At 43.3% G+C, this 22,205-nt stretch overlaps 1 protein-coding gene across 1 annotated transcript in view; it reads left to right on the top strand.

Moving 5' to 3' along the window:
* COL6A3 (collagen type VI alpha 3 chain) overlaps nt 1-21,217 on the top strand; it is an 85,908-nt gene extending 64,691 nt beyond the window's left edge. Inside the window, exons 37-43 of the mRNA XM_067027219.1 lie at nt 577-1,275; nt 2,705-2,807; nt 5,308-5,804; nt 7,173-7,436; nt 8,470-8,568; nt 19,606-19,770; nt 20,527-21,217. Coding sequence (XP_066883320.1) covers nt 577-1,275; nt 2,705-2,807; nt 5,308-5,804; nt 7,173-7,436; nt 8,470-8,568; nt 19,606-19,770; nt 20,527-20,567 — 1,868 coding nt within the window. The 3' untranslated portion in view covers nt 20,568-21,217. The remainder of the gene's footprint in view (nt 1-576; nt 1,276-2,704; nt 2,808-5,307; nt 5,805-7,172; nt 7,437-8,469; nt 8,569-19,605; nt 19,771-20,526) is intronic.
* Nucleotides 21,218-22,205: the final 988 nt, after the last annotated feature.

Genomic DNA, 22,205 nt, shown 5'->3' with positions numbered 1-22,205 from the left:
TGCAAATGCAAAACACACTATCCACAGAGGGACATTTGAGTGAATAATCATCATCTGTACAAAGAGCTTGAGTTAAATGAAGATTCACCTAGCTTTGTATTTACCAGTGTATATGCTGCATAAGCAGTTGCCATGCTTAAAGCCGACGGCCCCCAAGCAGAGCCTCTCTTTGTTAAGAGAATGATTAGTTCTATAGGTAACAAAGGAGGAAGTGGGCTCTGCTTATAGTTTGACCTTGGAGTCCAGAATTTGATGATCTGGTTTTGTTTTATTATCTGGTAATGTGTTTCTGGAACACATGTCTTCAAGGAGCGGCAAAGAAGTAAGGTAGTTTTCTTTTCTTTATTGGCATTATGCCAATGCCATAGTATATTAACAAGGATTTCCGCTTGATTTGTTTCCTCTGGTAAGTGCTAGGTGATGGTAACTGAAACCTGGCCGTGACATTGCCAGCAAGGTATACCTAGGTTCCTACATTATGTGACAATACTCACGACCCCAGACGCCCTGCAGACTGATGTGCGGTATCTCGCCACGAGAGTCACAGAATAAATGGGCTGCCATGCTTCTTTCTAGACATCTGCAACATCGACCCATCCTGTGGATTTGGCAACTGGAGGCCTTCCTTCAGGGACCGGAGAGCAGCGGGCAGCGACGTGGATATCGACATGGCTTTCATCTTAGATGGCTCCGAGTCCACCACTCTGTTCCAGTTCAACGAGATGAGGAAGTACATAGAGTACCTGGTCCAACAGCTGGACATGAGCCCGGACCCCAAGGCCTCCCAGCACTTCACCAGAGTAGCGGTCGTGCAGCACGCACCCTACGAGTCCGTGGGCAACGCCAGCGTGCCGCCCGTGAAGGTGGAATTCTCCCTGACTGACTACGGCTCCAAGGAGAAGCTCCTGGCCTTCCTCGGCAGCAGGATGACACAGCTCCAGGGGACCAGGGCTTTGGGCAGTGCCATCGACTATACCGTTGAGAACATCTTTGAACGTGCACCCAACCCACGGGACCTGAAGCTCGTGGTCCTGATGCTGACGGGCGAGGTGAAGAGCCAGCAGCTGGAGGAGGCCCAGAGAGCCATCCTGCAGGCCAAATGCAAGGGTTACTTCTTCGTGATCCTGGGCATCGGTAGGAAGGTGAACATCAAGGAGCTGTACAGCTTCGCCAGTGAACCGAACGACATCTTCTTCAAACTCATGGACAAGTCTACGGAGCTCAACGAAGAGCCTCTGATGCGCTTTGGGAGGCTGTTACCATCTTTCATCAGCAGTAAGTCCTGCATACTATTGGCTCCCAGGGATGGGGCCGCGGGCATGGGAATGATAGCTAGTGAGCCCGCGTTGACCCATACTTTCATTCAACAAGTATATACTGGCACCTACCACATCCCAGACACACTGTTAGGAGCTGGGGTTGGCAGTTGACACAGACGGGAATCCTGCCCTTGTTCACTCGTTTATTCAACCAGACTTGACTAGACCCTTCCCAGCCGTGGACTGTGTCCCTGGGAGTTTATAGTCTAGGTCGGTGAAGGGATCAAGTGCACATTTATCAGGCATGACATAATATGCTGTTATGTCACACTGACTGTGCCCTGATGGGGATCAGGGAAGCTTCTAGAAGGAGCAGCATTGATCTGGGCTTAGCCCACAACCCTACACTTGGATACCTCTGAGCCTTTACCCAATATGGCTCTCTCTCCGCTAAATGATCTCCACCCTTGCTTCAGCAACAAACCCACATTCATCTTCAAAAATTATCTCCAGACCCCCTGCTCACTGCGATGGTCTCCACTCCCAAGGCTTGGGCATTGTTAATCTGGATGTTGTACTTACCGCATCTATTACATGGCCCGCTGGTCGTTCATTTATGGGTATGTGGTCCCAGTAGACAGCACAACCTGGAGGAGGTGTATCATTCATCACTGCCTTGATGGAGTCAGGCACAGGAAAGCATCTAACAAATGAGGGAGATTTATAAAGTATGACCTGTCCCCCTAAAGTTTTAGGGGAAAAATGTGAAGCAAGGGTAGGCCAGCAAGTTCACCCAGGAGCCACTATTACTGTCTTCGGAAAATTAAAACAAAAGTTTTGTTAAACAGCATTAAGAAAATGTTCAAAGTAATTCTAGGGCTTCCCTGGTGGCGCAGTGGTTGAGAATCCGCCTGCCGATGCAGGAGACACGGGTTCGTGCCCCGGTCCGGGAAGATGCCACATGCCGCGGAGCGGCTGGGCCCGTGAGCCATGGCCGCTGAGCTTGCGCGTCCGGAGCCTGTGCTCCGCAATGGGAGAGGCCACAACAGTGAGAGGCCCGCATACTGAAAAAAAAAAAAAAAAAAAAAAAAAAAAAAAAAAAGTAATTCTATTATAATGTGATGTTCAAGAGCTTGGAACTTGGTAAATTCTGCACTTGATTTTTCTTCTATTCCTGTCTTCCCTCACATTGAGTAAATGTTACCTTTAACCTAATCACCCAAATATTGCCAAATAGGAGATACTGGCTTAAGATGTTTTATGGATCAAGCACCATTATGCTTCATGTTTCAAATCACTGGACTTAGATTGTCTGGAAGAATGAATTAATTCAACAAATATTCACGGACTACCTATACGTGATCCATTTAACTCCTTAGCAGATTGATTTTAATTTGCATGTGGTTCACATGCCCTTAAATATTTCTTTCTCTCTTTGTCTCTAGGTAAAAATGCTTTTTACCTGTCCCCAGATATCAGGAAACAGTGTGATTGGTTCCAAGGGGACCAACCGGCAAAGAATCTTGTGCAGTTTGGTTACAAACAAATGTAAGTGATTAGAATAACTGTCTTAGAAATTAGAGCGCTAGAGGGAATGCAGAGGTCCTTCAGCCAACGCCTGACTTTATGGGGTGAGGATGTTGAAATCCAGAAAACGTGACTTCCCAAATGTCACGTGGAGCATTTCAGGGGAAGAGTCTGTTTTATCCATTAGCTTTTGCTGTGTAACAAATTACCTGAAACCTAGTGGCTTACAATAACAACTGTTTATGTAGTTTGAGATTCTGTGGGCTGGTGGGTTTTGCTTAGGCTCAGCTGGGCAGTTCTTCTGGCCTCTACAGAGCTCATTTTCATGTTTGTGATCAGCTGCTGGTCAGCTGTGGACTGGTGATCTAGGGTGGGCTCATTTGGGCTCCATGTGGCAAGCCTGGGTTTGTGCACAAGGAGGCTGGGAGGGCTCCGTGAGAGAAGGTGGAGGTGAGCAAGGCCTCCTGAGGTCTAGGCTCGAGCTGGCACACTGTTACCTGTGTCCTATGCTATTGGCCAAAGCGTGTCCAAAGCTGGCCTCGCTAGATTCAAGAGTGGGGAGCTGGGCTTGTTGGGAGGACCTGCCACGTCACATTGCAAAGGGCGTGGGTACAGAGAAAGCGGGCCCCTGGGGCTGTATGTCCCAACAGTCTACTATAACTGGTGTGCAATGATTTCATACAGAAAGATTGGATACATTAAGTGAAAAATGGACTCCCCGTCTCTCAAGATGATTAATGCTGTAATGACACAGGTGATGGTGTTAGCAAAGGGAGGGGACACGCATGGTCTCCTAGGAAGACCGATGAGATGGATGGGAGGTGGGTGGGGCTGCAGTGCCCATGGTGATGCTGGCTGCTTGGCACATGCTCCGTGGCCTTACGTCCAGCGCCATCGTCGGTGCCAACTCCAGGAGTAGAGAGGAGGGCACTGTGGCTGTGTGACAGAGGGCTGGGCAAGGGGGACATGGTGGCAGGAACTGAGGTCAGGCACTGTACCAGCAATTTGTGGCCCTCAAGAGAAGGCCACAGAAGATCATGCTTTGGGAGAAGGGGAGGTTTTGTTTGTTGCATCCAGAGGAGACGCAGATTCGAATTATCCTTGTTAAGTAACTACCTGCCTTCCTCCTGGCTGAGCCCCAGGGTGACCTCTTCCAACTGCGCATACTTCTCCCTATACCCCTTAACTCCTTCAGCTTTTGCCTTTGTCCTCAGAGGGAACGCTTCACATTTCAGCCTAGTACGTTGAAAATCATTCCCAAGGCAGCGGTGACCCTTCTCTGGTGCTATGATGCTCATTCTGCTTGATCTAGGTTCACAGGTTCTGTTTTTCTAGCCTTGTGTTATCTGTATAATTTCCCTCGAACATTCCGTCAAGTTGGCTCAACTTTATCTTTAGGAAAACAGAAGGAACAAAGCAACCTAGTATCTGAAGTTTTATGACAGCAACTTGAAAATATACTGCGTATGCCATATAGCATGACATTTCTATAAAATAATGAATGTGCATCTCAGGGCAAGTAATGAACAAAATTGGGTCTGCGCTACCATGTCTGATGGTAATGTTGCTGTTCTCTTTAGGGATTCATAGTAAATCAAGAGATTGTGAGAAAAACAACCACATACACAAAAATTAATACAAACAAAAATACACAACACGCCCTAGGGATGAAAGCATATGCCGACTTGATCATTTTCCAGCTCAACACAGCATTTTGCTTATTTTTTTATTTAAACTTTTAAATGGAAGTATAGTTAATTTACAATGTTGTGTTAATTTCTGCTGTACAGTAAAGTCATTCAGCTATACCTATATACATTCTTTTTTAAATATTCTTTTCCATTACGGTTTATCACAGGTTATTGAATATGGTTCTCTGTGCTATACAGCAGGACCTTGTTATGTATCCATCCTGTATATGATAGCTTACATCTGATAACCCCCAAGCTCCCACTCCATCCCTCCCCCAACCACCCCCCAAGCCGGGGGCAACCACACGTCTGTTCTCTATGTCTGTCTATTTCGTAGGTAGCTTCATTTAACATAGCATCTTGTTGAGTGGCTACTTTCTTATAGCGAGCGTAGCTATTAACTGATCTTAGTTTTTGATGTATGTGTTTCAGTTGGTCAATTTTTATAATTAGAGCATTATTTAAATATTTTATTTTTACTATTTATTATTAACAATAAGTATTATTATGACAATATTTATTTCCATTTCTTTGCTCTCTTCCAGCTTTTATAAATTGAAAATAAGATTTCAGGTGTATTTATAGTACAATAGAGGCTTCATTTTTAATAATTCTATTTTTTATATGCTGTTCAATGTCTTTTCTGTGGCACAGATCCTAAAAGGAAGGAATTTAGTATATGCAATGCTATATGTAATATATAAAAGCTACTGCATGCATTTTGGTGAGATAGCAAATTTTGCATAGTGCATGGAGTTATGTCTTTGTCTATTTTAGATAGCAGGAGAAAATATGTATGAGTTGAAATAATATTTAATATGTTTTAACAGAAATGTTCCGAATAATGTTACTTCAAGTCCTACATCTAAACCAGTGACCACAGCAAAGCCAGTGACCACCACCACCAAACCAATAACAGTGGTAAACCTGCCGACCTCAAAGCCAGCTTCCATGAGACCTGTGGCCGAAAGACCCGCGGCTGGGAGACCCATGGCCACCAAGCCCGAGGCCGCCAAGCCCTTGGCCAAGCCTGTGGCCACCAAGCCCGAGGTCACCAAGCCTGTGACCACCAAGCTCGTGGCCACCAAGCCCGAGGCCACCAAGCCTGAAGCTGCCAAGTCCGTGGCCACCAAGCCCGAGGCCACTAAGCCCGAGGTTTCGAAGATGGCCACAGTTAGATCTGCAGTGGCCACGAAGCCCGCAGCAGCAAAGTCGGCCCCTGCCAGACCCCCTGCTGCTGCCAAACCCATGGCCGCAAAGCCTGAGGCCCCCAGGCCCCAGGCAGCCAAACTGGCCGCCACCAGGCCAGCCACTGCTAAGCCCATGGGTAAGAAAGCCACCTACCTGGGATGTCTCATTTACTGTGTCCAGGGCTTGTCCTTGGAAGCCTGTTTACAAAGCAATCCAGACACGGTCCTTGATCTGCAATCTGACATCTAGATGATGTATTTTGAAAGGTGCTGGTCTGCGCATGGAATTACCAAAACATCCCTTTTTTTCTATATTAGAAAGCAATCTTTCTCTGCCCCCCACGCCGTGAGGCTGGTGAGTTCCAAGCAAAGAGCAGGTGAACTATCCACCCCTCCGCCGCCTCTGCTGCCCGTTTTCCCACTCCCTGCCCCAGCCCCGAACCCCCATTGGGACAAGCATAGGAGCGGCTCATTCTCTCAGGGATGTCAGTGGGCGGCCACCACCCACCTCTCCTGGAAATGCAGTTGTCTTCAGTTAAAGGGATGAGTTCTAAGTAGACGTAGGGTTTTAGAGCCCATCGAGGGAGTGAGAGAGAGAGAGAAAAAGCCTGTTGTCAGCTCTTAAATGATGAAGCTTATGTTTCTATGCTTTAGTTCTGGATCCAGACCCGCCTCCCTTAGAATAGGACTCTGGAAGATCTGGGTGGAGCTTTGTAATTGTAAGCCTTGTCCGCACTGTGAAGCATGTACCCATAGAGAAGAGGCCCAAGCCTCGTGCTGTGGCAGCATTGGGGCGTTTCGTTTAGCAAATTGAAAAGTTAGAGCCCAGAGGATCGATCGTTCTGTCCGCACAGACTGACCTACGCGCTGGTACTGCCCCTGGGAAGAATGCATTCCAGGCTGGATTAGATACGCGGGTGGGGGGTTGGTGGGCTTAATGGGACTCAGACTGTGTTATTTTATTTTTCCCGCAAAGAAGATGCTAGAAGTTCCTGTAGAGTCACAAACTGTATAGAAAAGTGAAGGCAGGATGTATGTGCTCATGAAAAAATGGAGATTGTCTTCATTTTATGGAGAGAGAGAAGCAGGGATTCCTTGAAAGAATTTCACGTCATACCCTAAAGCTCCATGATGTATATTTAATATATTTTAAATTAGGGGCCTCATTCTGTCTTGAACGCTTCAGATTAAGCACCCTGGACCACACATTTTCAAAGCATTTCCTTAATAAGAGAGATTTTCAGCAGAAAAAAAAGGTAGTTGTGTACCTGGCCGATGAACAATGAGATTTTTGATTGCTGTGAATTTCACATTTCACATATGCTGGTAGGTTGCAAGATCAATATTTCTCAGGAGCTTGAAAGAGAAACTCCTTGTCTGCCTCACCTAAATTTCAGATCGACCGTCTACTGGTACATGTCTTTTAGAGTCCATCTCTGGCCTGTGTGTTAAAGTCATGTAGGGTTTTATTTTTTGTCTCATGCTCTCAGCACTCTATCTTGCAGTTAAGGCACCCCGAGAGATCCACGCGTCTGAAATCACAGAGAACAGCGCCAGACTCCACTGGGAGAGGCCCGAGCCCCCCAGCCCTTATTTATACAACCTCACCATCACCTCGGCCCACGATCAGTCCCCGGTTCTGAAGCAGAACCTCACGGTCCCGGACCGCGTCATCGGAGGCCTGCTCCCTGGGCAGACGTACCATGTCACGGTGATCTGTTACCTAAGGTCTCAGGTCAGAGCCATCTACCAAGGCAGTTTCAGCACAAGTAAGTGCACTGTCGGTTTAAGAACGTTGCTTCCTATCTCTGCGGGGGCTAGCCAACGGTGCCGTAAAGGGAACAATGCTTGTTCACTGACCTTTTTCTGAAACAGCAACAAGGTTAAAACGAAATCCTGTGTGTTTCGGTTGCACCCAACTTGATAACTTAACAAAATGGAAAATGGGTTTCTTGTGAACTGTTGTCCTGCCTTTGGGGGTCCTGGGCTACTTGATGCAGGAAACCAGATCCATGTGGCCTGAGTGCAGCCCCTTCCCAGGGAGGAAGAAATATGGCCATGGAACCTGGCTGGGTCTCGGCTGCCCCCACCATGTCCCGTGTTGGAAGCATGTTTCCATGGTCAGTGAACAGGAAACGCCACTGAGTCATAGCTCCTTAGGGAGTCTCATCCCAGGGGCCACGGGATGTCCACAGGCCCTGTCGAAAGGGCCCCAGCGTCTCCCTGCCCTGGTCTCGCCGCGCTCAGACTGCCCTCTGCTGTGTTGGCCCTGTGCCTCCTTTGCTGCCCCGAGGCCTGGCCTGCATGATTTCCCAGCCCCCTCCCCAAGTTCTCCTGGATCCTCACCCCCACCCCTGACTCTTCTCGACCCCTGCTGTTCCTGGGACGTGGAGGGGAGGCTCCCATTCTTTTCTCTTGGGCCAGAGTTATTCATATCAAGGAACTATGCTTGAGGAAGGACAATTCTCATCAGTTACCATACAACCCATGAAGATTTGAGTCCAAAGACCCTTCAACCCCAGGGCTCTACTTCCTTGGAAGGAAGCAGAAGATGCTATGTGGAAAAATGAGAGCACCTCTTCCCGGTTCAGAAATTTCCTCTGTTTGCTTGTTGAGATGAATCAAACGTGCAGACAACAGACATAAGCAGTGTGTGTGGAGACTTCTTGGGTCTCTATGTCTCCGCGGCCCCTCCTTACATAAGACACGACCCAGAACGGCAAGCCTGCCTCAGTCCCGTAGGCTTCCTAAGCCTTTCATTTTCTGAGTTACCTATTATCGGTGTCTCTTTTTCTTTTATAGAGAAAATTCAGCCTCCACCTCTGCAAACAGCGAGGTCAGCTTCTAGTTCAACCATCAATCTAGTGGTGAGCGCAGAACGGCTGGCTGGGAGTAAAACAGGTGAGCTGTGAAACTCTCAGGTCCACTGCAGCACTAAGAAAGCAGTCTTCTGAACACTTTCATCTGCTGGGGTTCTAATGCTCAGACCAGGAGTGACTTGTATGGAGAAAGTTTCAAAGTGGCTCTGTGTGGCCCCTCCTGGGCTTATTCTGCATGTTCCAAGTTGCCTGCCCCCAGGATCTTGGGAAAAGTTGAATGAGGGCTGCTTTGGGGGCTGTAGCCAGGAACGCATGTGTTTCTTAGTCATTTCACTGGTGCCTCATCTTGGGACCCGAGTTGATTTGTGGTGTGTGATGCAGCGAAGCATAGGATTTTATCCACTTGGTGATTGAATCTAATAAAAAACTGCTCAGAAGAATACAAGACAATTCAGACTGGAATCCATGAAATAAATGGGTTTGGAAGTGACCCATGGGATCAATGTCCTTGTCCCAATTTCCTAAGCACACACCCCGGCTTAGTCTAGCCTGCCATCCTCTGTGTGTCTGAGACCAAAGCGTGTGCACATTTTAGGTGAAATCCATGATGAGTTAGATGTGTTTCTGGAAGTGACAGTTGTGACTTGCTTTTGTCCCGGGCAGTGGAACTCTGGGGGACCCGTAACCTCTCCTCCAGGGGGACACGAGCTATGATTGTTCATCTGTGGGAAACGGGTTATTGAAATAGCCGATATGCTTTGCTTAAGAGTATTCTGCAAAAGATATCGGTACTAATTCCACAGTCAAGGGTATTTAGATATCTTACTGTTTACAGACCCCAAAGCAAAGGGTTTCCACTAATTATAGGGACAGTTCATTAGGTTTTGATATATTGGCCACAGTCAGGAGAAGGAAGGCATATCTCTTTATGTTGTTAATTTCTGTAACGGATTATATGACAAAAGCCATATATCGAGTGCCCAACTGCTTTCCTACAGTGCTAGATTTAATACGCCCTGCATTGTCAGAAGGAGCAACAAGTTATTTTTTTTTTTATGTTTTTTTATTTATTTATTTTTTTTTCCGGCACGCGGGCCTCTCACTGTTGTGGCCTCTCCCGCTGCGGAGCACAGGCTGCGGACGCGCAGGCTCAGCGGCCATGGCTCACGGGCCCATCCGCTCCGCGGCACGTGGGATCTTCCTGGACCGGGGCACGAACCCGCGTCCCCCGCGTCGGCAGGCGGACCCTCAACCACTGCGCCACCAGGGAAGCCCAACAAGTTATTTTTTGAGCTGTTGGCAAGGATTCCCTATTTTACTCTTTCCAGTTTAAGTTTTAAGGTGACCCTTGTTTCTCCACCTCATCCTTTTTGTAGAGTCTGCCTCGTATTCATCTGTGTTTAAATGAAATTGGGTGGTTTCCGACTCCACACACCCATCTCTTTGGGGCCACTTGGAAATACAGGGCTCTCAATTCTTTTAGTTGTTTCTAGAGGGAAGCTTCTCTATTACTAGAATAGTATTTTTTTAACATCTTTATTGGAGTATAATTGCTTTACAATGGTGTGTCAGTTTCTGCTTTATAACAAAGTGAATCAGCTATACATATACACACGTCCCCATATCTCTTCCCTCTTGCGTCTCCCTCCCACCCTCCCTATCCCACCCCTCTAGGTGGTCACAAAGCACCGAGCTGATCTCCCTGTGCTATGCGGCTGCTTCCCACTAGCTCTCTGTTTTACATTTGGTAGTGTATATACGTCCACGCCACTCTCTCATTTCATCCCAGCTTACCCTTCCCCCTCCCCGTGTCCTCAAGTTGATTCTCTACGTCTGCGTCTTTATTCCTGTCCTGCCCCTAGGTTCTTCAGAACCATTTTTTTTTTTTTTTTAGATTCCATATATATGTGTTAGCATATGATATTTGTTTTTCTCTTTCTGACTTACTTCACTCTGTATGACAGCCTCTAGGTCCATCCACCTCACTACAAATAATTCAATTTCGTTTCTTTTTATGGCTGAGTAATATTCCATTGTTTATATGTGCCACATCTTCTTTATCCATTCATCTGTCAATGGACACTTAGGTTGCTTCCATGTCCTGCCTATTGTAAATAGAGCTGCAATGAACATTGTGGTACATGACTCTTTTTCATTTATGGTTTTCTCAGGGTATATGCCCAGTAGTGGGATTGCTGGGTCATCTGGTACTTCTACTTTTAGTTTTTTAAGGAACCTCCATACTGTTCTCCATAGTGGCTGGAATAGCATTTTATTCCATTGATGGACTTTCCCTATGTCCATGTATACATGGTATATCTATATCTGTACATCTACCTTTATCTATCTACCTATCTATCATCTCTTAATTCATCCACAACCCATACTGACATGTGGCATCAGGAGTTACTAGAAAGAAGATGAGTCAATGCAGGAATTATGAAACTATTACATACACAGATGTGTGATAAGGGTCAAAACACACTATTTATAGATCTGCAAAATGTTTTAAAATAGTTTACTTTTAGAAACAAGTTTAGGAATTGGTCTTTGTTAGAGACAGCCTTGTGTTTTTCAGACTCCTTTTGCCTTTCCAATGGAAAGGTTGACAGAAAAACAAGAAATTCTCTCCTCTTGACATGAATTTATGGGAACAATCCAGGAATTCATGGTAGATTGGGTAATTAAGTTTTAACTTAAGAGTTGTATAAAAAGATTTTATGAAAACTTTTAATGCTATGATTTTTAACTCAAACTAAAAAAATGGCAGTAAGGATGTGGCATGGTGGTTTGGGATGGAGAAGAAAACAAGTCTCAACCGCTTTGATTTCTTTTTTTTTAAATTGAAGTATAGTCAATTTACAATGTTGTGTTAGGTTCTGGTGTACAGCATAGTGACTCAGTTATACGTATATATATATATATATTCTTTTTCATATTCTTCTCTATTATGGGTTATGACAGGATATTGAATATACTTCCCTGTGCTATACAGAAGGACTTTGCTGTTTATCTATTTTGTATATAGTAGTTTGTATCTGCTAATCCCAAACTCCTAATTTATCCCTCCCCTGCCCGTTTTCTGCTTTGGTACCCATAGGTTTGTTTTCTATGTCTGTCAGTGAGTCTGTTTCTGTTTTGTAAATAAGTTCATTTGTGTCATATTTTAGATTCCACATATAAGTGATATCATAGGGTATTTGTATTTCTCTGACTTGCTTCACGTAGTATGATAATCTCCAGGTCCATCCATGTTGCTGCACATGGCATTGTTTCATTCTTTTTTATGGCTGAGTAGTATTCCATTATATATATGTACCACGTCTTCCTTATCTATTCATCTGTTGATGGACACTTTGGTTGCTTCCATGTCTTGGCTATTGTAAATAGTGCTGCTGTGAACATGGGTGCGTGTATCTTTTTTAATTAGAGTTTTCTCAACTCCTTTGATTTCTGCTCATAATCAAGGGACAATGGATAAGCCTTTGTCCCCTGCACTGGGGGTTCCCTGCAGGCCCTAGTGCACCCTAGCTACTTTTCTGAGTCATCTCCCACCACGATGCTTGAGCTCAGAGAAGCCACAATGGACCTACTAGAATTTCACCAAAGATATGGGTCAGGACAGATGACATTCTGGCTTCAAATTCCCTGAAATCTGTGCATATTATTTGCTACTTGCTGGTAACTTCACCCCTCCCAGAGTGTGGGAAAATTAAAACTTCTAGCAAATTCACTGCTTCACTGAGAGAAAATCATTAGGAATAAATTACACAGGGAGATTTGGGGATGTTTTTGGTTCTCTTCTGTATGGTCCAGAGGGGATAAGAATATATAAACAGTGTTGAGTTAATATAAACAACACAATCTTTAAGCAAGAGTCTGGCTGGGCTGTCTTTTTATAAGACTGAGTCACAGATTCAGACCTAAGAAGGTGTTTTCAATCTAGACCTTCAACACTTGGGTCTCCTCTCTTCATGTGACAGACAGAAAAGAGACCTTGAGACTGGGGCTTTTGTGTCCTTCAAGGCAATGGGTGGTAGTTAAATACAGATGAGTCCAAAACCTTTCTCCTTCCTTCTGATCAGTACAGAGCCCTCAAACCCAGGATGTGAACGTTCTTTCACCCTTCAATGTGTGTGTGTGCTCACACATGTGTGTGTATTTCCCCCCAGTGATTCAAGTCAGCCTGAAAATATAAATTACTTGATCTTCTTTTTTTAAAAATTTTTGTTTATTTAATTTATTTATCTATTTTTATTTTTGGCTGTGTCAGGTCTTAGTTGTGGCATGTGGGCTTCTCTCTAGTTGAAGCGTGTGGGCTCAGTAATTGTGTCGGCACATGGGATCTTAATTCCCCGATCAGGGATCAAGCCCATGGAAGGTGGGTTCTTAACCACTGGACTACCAGGGAAGTCCCTTACTTGCTCTTCTTAAGAACAATTTTCTGCATAATTCATCTCTAGCCTGCAAGTAACAAAACAGCGCTTTGAAAAAAAAAAACAAACCCAGCATTTTGCCTGGAGAAGTCGCTTAATAAACATTTGCTAAAAGAACATATGTAGGTGTACACACACACACCATTTTGAAAGCACTTCTTCAGTGAAATTAATTGGATATTTGCTTTAAAATGTATAAATTGAAAATAGGTAAACAGAATTAGGAGATGGAAGCTTGTTTTCCCTCCTCCCTCCCAACCCCTCCCCCATATAATCAAGGCATCTTAGAAATTTTTTCCAGGGGGTGAATCATTTTAATATATTCATATTTTTGCAGATAGAAAAGGAGTAACAACAAATCATTGTTTATAAGAAACTTTAAAAAATATACTAACTATATTCTTCCTCAGTAGTTTCATGTATATTTCACATCTAAATATCAATTGCCACAATATGCATTATTTCTCCAAAGATGTATTTTCTAGACAATTCAGGCAAAAATAAGTTTTAAAACTAGCTTTTATATGTGGACGTGAATGCAGTTTAATTCCAGAACCAGTTCATTACATTTCATCTCTGTAAGCACAAACACAGTTTGTGCTTACAGAGATGTGTTCCTTTCTTAGTTTTAAATGCTAGGTACTATTTTTGTTTTTTGACCTCGGCACGCGGCTTGCGGGATCTTAGTTCCCCAACCAGAGATTGAACCTGGGCCCCACAGCAGTGAAAACACCGAGTCCTAACCACTGGACCACCAGGGAATTCCCTAGACACTTTGCTTTTTTACCTCTATGAATAAAAGATTTACTGGGTTTTGATTCTATCTTTAGGAACTGAATTTTGTCATAGTTTACCACTTGGGGTTTAGGAAACATGGTGACCAGTGTTTGAATCTATGCAGGAATTTGTGGGCAACAATCCTGTGAAATGAAAAGGTCTTTGGTCCATGGCATCCAATGAAGGGGAAGAAGATTGAGCAGTACTAATATTTGAGTTTTCATATGTTAATATTTGCCCCTTTTGAAATTCCCATTTAATAGGTACTTCTTTACCAGAAATTTGACACAGGCATATAATGGGAGGATAGCCTAGTGAGGGGATTCTTTGTCTCCCAGCTGAGGCCTGGCCCTGTGTCACATGGAGTGTGAGGTGTGTCAGTAAGACCTGAGCTTGAGATGAAGGTTGATTACAACAGCAAACCAATAGCATCATTGCTAACCATTCAGGATTCCAGACTTTGCAATACTACATGATTCCATTTTAAATGGTTAATACTTGTATTTTCCTCAACAAAACAAGCCCTGCAAAAAGAAAAATCCCACTCCACTTTTTGCTTTCCTCAGCACCTAAGGGAATCACACCCACTTTTCTGAGATACATTTGCTGCCTGAAAATGGCAGTTAGCAGCAATTAAACAAATCTATCAGTGCTTATCACAGTCTTAAAAAAGCACTGACGGTGCTAGGTATTTTTGCAGTATGTTTTGTGACTGCTAGTTTTGAGGATGCTGTGTTGTAGCTAACGTTGGTTTTAGGTTTTTGTTACCATCTCTCTCTTCCTCTTTCTCATTTTTGGCCAAAGAAGACTTGGATGAATATTTTACATGCATATGATTAGTAAAGCTAAGACTCTGAAGTTTCTAAATGGCAAAAAAAAAAAAAAAAAAAAAAAAAAAATCTAACTCAGAAAATTTACTTTTTACAATATTAAAGAGTGAATCCTAAATTATTGGCCCACACATGTGTGAAGAAATGTTTCAATGCAGAAGAGAATAAAAATAACTAACACAACATGTAACATTCTTTTTTACTTACCCTAGAAATTAGCAGTCTCTAGAAATGACCATATTTTGTCTGATCAGGCATTCCTCGGTCAGTTACGCAGCTCTGAAGGAAATAAGTTCACCAATGTTTTACTTACTTTGTTGATTCTAAGATGTAGAATTTTCCCCATTGTAGTACCTCTGAAATTGAAATGTGACTTGAAGTTGATGACATGTCATGGCTTATTGGCAGCATTTTCTCTTACTTAGTGGATTATAAAACAATAGTATATTATAAAAGTAAAATATCTTAGATTTGATGAAATCCAGTATTTGCTTGGCTGTGTTCCACCATGAATATACAGCATTGGCTGCCATAAAATGATGTGACTATATTATATTGATAATAATTTAAAGAACTAACTTAACCTCACAAGTTGAGGTACATTAAATGGCTACAAATATCTTCTCTACTTTGAAAAGACATAGCCATCTTCAAGGCTGTGTGTTTATTGCTGCATGAGAATGTAGCTAAGTCAGCTACCATGTTTGGGTTATGACAGGTCTCCAAGGGCATTTGGTATTTTTTTATTGTGAAGTATAAAAGTCTTATGAAATAAAAACTCTATTGGTCAAGACCTGAAACTACATTTAAAATGCAACTACAGCTACATTTAAAATAAAGTTAAAAGTACAAAAAACGTTTCTTTGGTACCTTTGAGCCAATCCACACTCAAAATGTAGACACAGGAAAGTTTTATTCATTCCTGCCAATTGTATCTGCTTCAGAGGTTTGGAAGCACTTTATATCATGTCAACAATGTCTGATCCTAGGCAATTAAACCTTCTTCTTGTTTTGAAACCATTAAACTAATGAGGAACATATTTACACATATTCACAACTGCAGCCTAAACCCTTTCCCCTCCTCTCAGCTCCCATGATTTTGCTTAAGAAAGAACTTAAATACTGATAACTTGCTGGTTTGGAAAACGTCAAATTGATGCCTTTAAAAATGCTGCTTTGAAATAGAGACACAGACATAGAGAATAAGCGTATGGACACCGAGGGCGGGGGGGAAAGGGGGGTGGGATGAACTGGGAGATTGGGACTGACAAATATACACTAACTAATATGTGTAAAATAGATAACAATGAGAACCTACTACATAGCGCAGGGAACTCGACTTCACTTCGCTGTACGGTAGAAACTAACGCAACATTGTAAAACTGCTATACCCCAATTAAAAAAAGAAGTTTAAAGAAATAAATAATGAATGATAATTTTAGAATCACAGAGCTAAAAAAAAAATGCTTCTTTTTAGACACTATACAAATCTCAACTGATAAAAAAGGCAAGATTTTCCAATTCAGTATGTTTTTGGTTTCAAACACTTTTTCTAGTAATAAAATAATAGATATTCATTGTGAAGAATTCAGAACATACAGAAAAATGTAAGAAAAATATGATTCCCATAATCAAACACTGATGGCCATTTATGGCCACCGTTAATGATCCAATGCATATCCTTCCTGTTTTTTTCCCATGAATATTATATGTGCACACACACATGTCTTTATTACAAAAGTAGGCTGTATTTCTCTGGGTGCCTTCCACCCCATGGCTGTTGTTCCAGAATGTAGGTTGGCTCCTGTGGTTTCTGTGAACATGGGATTCCTTGGACAGGGTTTCTCCAGACATCACACTTACATCACTTTCCTCTGGTATTTGGAAGCTCACTGAAGCCCAGTAACCATTGACTATTTCACCAGCAAGTTTCACCAGATGGGGATCTGAATCAGGCAGCCTTTCAAGTCTCTCTTTTAAAATGAAACTTATATTATTATTATTATTTTTATAAATTTATTTATTTATTTTTGGCTGTGTTGGGTCTTCATTGCTGCGCGCGGGCTTTCTCTAGTTGTGGCGAGTGGGGGCTACTCTTTGTTGCAGTGCGCGGGCTTCTCATTGCAGTGGATTCTGTTGTTTTGGAGCACGGGCTCTAGACGCACGGGCTTCAATAGTTGTGGCTCGCGGGCTCTAGGGCGCAGGCTCAGTAGTTGTGGCGCACCGGCTTAGTTGCTCTGCAGCATATGGGATCTTCCTGGATCAGGGCTCAAACCAGTGTCCCCTGCGTTGGCAGGCAGGTTCTTAACCACTGCGCCACCAGGGAAGCCCTAAACTGAAACTTATTCAAAAAATAAAAAATAAATAAAATGAAACTTATTTACATTGTTATTCTAGGCAAAAGTGAACCAGGAAATGTTGGTGATAATTTCCCCCCCCACCATGGTCTCTTAGGCTCTGGTTGGGTTCTCAGTATGAGGAGGAGAAAATCAATGAATGTGTAGCCAGACACTTCTCCTGGATCAAGGACCCCAGGCTCCCCCAGGGCTGGGCCCCAAGGGGAAAACTCTTTCTAGAGGGAAACATAAATAGCTGTCATGTCCAAAGACTTGTTCTGGGGAAAACTCAATGAGATCCAACCATCCTTCTTTGGACTATAGAACATTTTAAATTTGTAGTCTTTGAAACCGTTGTTTTAGCATATGTAGATATAGCTTGGGCGAGTCCAGCCTACATGGGTCTCAGAAATCAAATGATGTGAGTTTAAAACTTTCTCTTCTTAAGAACATAAAACCTTCCATTTTGCTGCTTTAAAAATGGAGAACCCCAGGCTTTTGTCTTTGCATAAAGTTGAGGCCCACATTAACATATTTCTCTTGGTTCTCCAAGAATTTACGTGTCCAGAGTAGTAGCGTCCTTATATTCCATTAGTAAACCTTAAAGGTCTTGGCAGTGACTCCTGCTGGAATAAAGGATGTAGAATGCAAGAGCCGTAGTTTGGTACCGGAGACCGAAGGTGAAAATCAAAGGAAATTGGAAAAGCCAGTTGGTCAGGGAGCAGTGTCCTGCTGCTGGACTGCCTCCAGGCTGGGTGTCCTTGGGTCTGGGAAGACTTCTGTTGCTTCAGAAGAGCACAGGGGAGTAGGACCCAAAGAGCTAAACACAGATGGCCAGGACTGGGTGCACTTGGGACAAAGTGGAACCAACCTGGGCCACTGGGGGTTGCTCTGGGGAAGAAAGGGGAGGGGATAAGGTGACCATTGGGCCAAGTTCTCACGCTAACAGGGGACCCCCTGGTAAACAAGGGATGTGTGTTGGTGCTTGAAAGATCTTGCCTTGCTCAGTCCCCTCATTCCTTCAAACCAGGCCTTCTCCTCTAGTGGTGGCACATCTGAGAGGAAGAAAGTTGTTTTTGTAAGTGGTCATCATTTTATCCTGGCCTCATTTGGGTCTTCAAAAGCTCTTGGTAGCACTGCTGGCCTTCTGGGCCTCTGAAAGTGTCTGCAACTCAGAGATGCTGTAGGTGTGGGGTCCCCTTCCTACTGGGGGCGGGGGTGACAGCCTTCCCAGAGTCACCAGGTAGCGTCTTAGACCAATTCTGAGCCTCAATCCTGTGCCTGGAAGTCTGGTCCATTATGGTTGACCTGAGCTTTGGTTTTCTACCTGAAGACCTAGATTTTCCTTTTACTTCTTGGTACCAACCATCCCTGAAGATGCCTTCCCCTGCTGCCATCCATGGAGCTGGGGGAGAGGCCCCCGGAAATGTCAGCCCTGTGTGGGGAGGGCCGGTGATTCACCCGTGTTAGTTACGCACGTAAACATGTAACATTGTCCACTCCAGGGGTTTGTTTCACATTTTTCAAACTTTCAGATAACAGTTGATATTAATGTTTCTCTTTTCCAGCCCGATCTAGAGTTTGCCAGAAAACACTGTAAACAGAAGTTTTAGTGTGTGTGAACAGTAAACTTTTCTTTCTTTCCAGGCGTGGTGGAGAATGTAGCTTTTACTCTGCAGCTGGGCTGCATCAGAAGCGTGCATTTAAAACATAAACTTCCTTAACTGGAAAAAGAATGCTTCTCTGTCTTCAAAATAGCTTCACTATGTGACATTTTTGCTTCTGTGAATTTTGCATCAGTGTTAGCACTTCTTTTGGCTTGTTAAATTTGACTGGTCACAAAGGTAGTAGCTACACACACACAGACACAACACACATGTTCATATACACACATTTTTAAAAAAAATTTATTTATTTATTTTTGGCTGTATTGGGTCTTCATTGCTGTGTGCGGGCTTCCTCTAGTTGCGACAAGCGGGGGCTCCTCTTCTCTCTGGTGCGCGGGGCTCTAGGAACTCGGCCTTCAGTAGTTGTGGCACGTGGGCTCAGTAGTTGTGGCTCGCGGGCTCTAGAGTGCAGGCTCAGTAGTTGTGGCGCACAGGCTTAGTTGCTCCGTGGCATATGGGATCTTCCCGGACCAGGGCTTGAACCTGTGTCCCCTGCACTGGCAGGCGGATTCTTGACCAGTGCGCCACCAGGGAAGTCCCTACACACATATTCATATAGGATTTCCTTTTTGCACTTGGACTTTTGTTTTTAAGCCACCTGGCTTGTAGTAAAATGGAGAGTCTTGTTTTTGAATGACATTCTGACAGAACTTAATTGTTATTTTGCCAAGGAGTAGAAAACTCCAAGGTTTTAAAATTAGGTTTCTTCTCTGGGGGTTGAGTATTGAAAGAACTGGAGACTAAGTGACCCAGTGATTGGAAAGGGGAAAACGCAGTTCATTTAATCTGAAACCATCCAATAACAATTGCCAACATTTGGGATTCCACGTGTAGTTTATGAAATCCTTTCATCGAGAAGATTGTATTTATTGCTCTCAGATCTGTACGTGATTATTAAGTCCATTTGACAGTAAGGAAATTGAAGCTTGGGGAGGTAAAGGAAGTTTTCCTCCTGGAAACTCTTCTGTTTTCTCTCTCTGACAGCACTGTGATTAGACCTTCAGTCCCTCATGCTGGGAGCACAGTAACTGACATGTTCTCATTAATCCTCTTTCCCCATCTTGCTCTTCAAGATATATGTAAGTTGCCAAAAGAAGAAGGAACTTGCAGGGACTTTATATTAAAATGGTACTATGATGCCGTTACTGAAAGCTGCGCCAGATTCTGGTATGGAGGTTGTGGTGGAAATGAAAACAGATTTGATTCGCAGGATGAATGTGAAAAGGTTTGCCCTCCTGGTAAGTGATTCTTCTTTTGTGTTGGTGGTTTTTGCAGGTAAGGGATCCAGGCCAATAATTCACCTTTTAAAGATATTTGAATGATAATGATGATGATAGATTTGAAAAAGAAGATAAATTGGATTTTCAGATGAGGAAGGTGTACAAATACAACACACGGGGTTAATTTTCTAAGTTATTATGGTTTCCTAAAAACATACTTGTATACGTATTTTTGCCAATGAGGAAACATATGGTGGACCACTCCTCACCCTTCAGAAATATTACTAAGTTTCTGTTATCCATAAAATATTTTAACAGACGTGGTTATTAGGAAATAATATAATGAACAATTAATAATAACCGCTATATAGTCTATTCATCTTTAAATAATCTCGCTTCCTCTAAATAATAATGTTGACTGCCAGGCCATGCAATATCTCCGTTATGCTGGGCAACGTGATTGGTAATAAAATCAGAACAGCTACACAGAGAGTCTGAGGCCAGTGCGGAATGGGAGCGCTGGATTTGCTTAAAGGCCAGGCAGGTGATGCCAGGAGAGAGAAAGGGCTCAGATGGCACAGAGAGCCCCAAACCCCAGGCCAAGAAGCTCCAGGGGAGCCATTGAAGGAAATGAACTGAAAAGTGAGATTGGTGATGAAAGCCAGAGGCCATGGATATTTTCATGAGAAATACAGTGTCCTTTTGGGTCAGTAATGTGACTTTCCCCTCCTCTTCCTTTCCACCCTCACCCGCCACCCTTCCATCCATGCCCAGTTCTCATCAAGCCTGGAGTCATTGCTGCAATTGGGACCTAAGTGTGGCCGACCAGTGACACATACCTCTTGAAGAAGAAGGAGTCAGCCAACGCCAGTCGTCTTTGTAGAAGCTCTGGGTATAGATTCCCTTGCACTGTACCTTTTCATGCTTTGATTTACACTCGAACTTGGGAGGAAACATCTGCTGCATGACCTATCAATATGGTGCTAAATGTGTCTGTGGAGTCAACGCTCTTTGTCTCCGGGTAATTACATCGTATACTTTGAACGTTGTGTAATAGTTATCCACTGCTGGTGTTTATGTGGACATTCCTATAAATTCAAATTCCCTCTGGAGTTTCACGTTATGCCTATTACTGGCAAGTGTAAGATCTAGAAAATAACCCCCAATTTCATAGCTACTCTATATACTTCTGCTTGGTTCATTTTTTTTCCCTCTTAATTAAGCATGACTTTAGATGGAAAGCCTGTGTATGGAGAAAAAAACAAGAATCTAACTTTTCCATTTCCCTCCCAATTTCCTGGATTAGATTTTGAGCTAATTTCCTTTTTCTAGAGCTTCTAACAAACAATCTAGTTAGAAGGAAGCAAAATCCCCTAATCTTTGTGCACTGTTGTGGGACCAATGCCTTAATTAAAGAATGAAAAGAAAGTCATAATAGAGAAGATTTTTTTTGGCATTCCTCTAATGTTGTGTCTGTGTTGTTTTTTTTTGGGGGGGGGTTAATTTTAATTTTAAAATTTTTAGGAAATTTATACAAAGAAACTTTTTAATAAAGTATATTGAAAGTGGTGTGGGTTTGGTGTTCTTGGCTATGTTGTTTCCCTAACACCTGTTGTCAGAATCACCCCAGGACAGGGAAATTGGAGCCCGTTCAGGCCCATAGTCTTGGGTACCACCCTTTGGTTTCCAGTGAAGGGGCAAGGGCGCTCTATCGACAGTGGGAAACCCGGTGAATCCAGCTCTCCGTGGCCAGATGGGTCACGCTCCTTGCTTAGGGCCCCTGAAGTCTTCCTAGTCTTAACAACCAGGCTGGCTTTCATGCTCTCCTTTAACTTCTAGCTGTGTCCCAGAGATGTGGCCTTCCCTGCCCCTTTAAGATAATTGTTTCCTGGGGGTTCCCTTTGCTCCTGTCTACAGTGGTTGAGAGGTGGGATATCATTGGCCCAGGAAAGCCCAGTCCCCTTTCTGGAGTCTCAAAGATGAAGCATAAAGTTTCTTTTTTCTTTAAAGAGCCTTTTGCTCCTGTCTTCATAAATAACACAAGAAACAAATAAATACGTATTTAGGTGGTACCTGAATTCCACTAGGGAAGGAAACTGCAGATGACATGATACTATACATAGAGAATCCTAAGGATGCTACCAGAAAACTACTAGAGCTAATCAATGAATTTGGTAAAGTAGCAGGAAACAAAATGAATGCACAGAAATCTCTGGCATTCCTATACACTAATGATGAAAAATCTGAGAGTGAAATTAAGAAAACACCCCATTTACCATTGCAACAAAAAGAATAAAATATCTAGGAATAAACCTACCTAAGGAGACAAAAGACCTGTATGCAGAAAATTATAAGTCCCTGATGAAAGGAATTAAAGATGATACAAATAGATGGAGAGATATACCATGTTCTTGGATTGGAAGAATCAACATTGTGAAAATGACTATACTACC

This window comes from Kogia breviceps, chromosome 2 (genome assembly GCF_026419965.1).
Source record: "Kogia breviceps isolate mKogBre1 chromosome 2, mKogBre1 haplotype 1, whole genome shotgun sequence".
NCBI classification, from domain to species: Eukaryota; Metazoa; Chordata; class Mammalia; order Artiodactyla; family Physeteridae; genus Kogia; species Kogia breviceps.
Note: the sequence above shows the minus strand (reverse complement) of the source record. Positions and strands in the feature narration are given on the sequence as shown.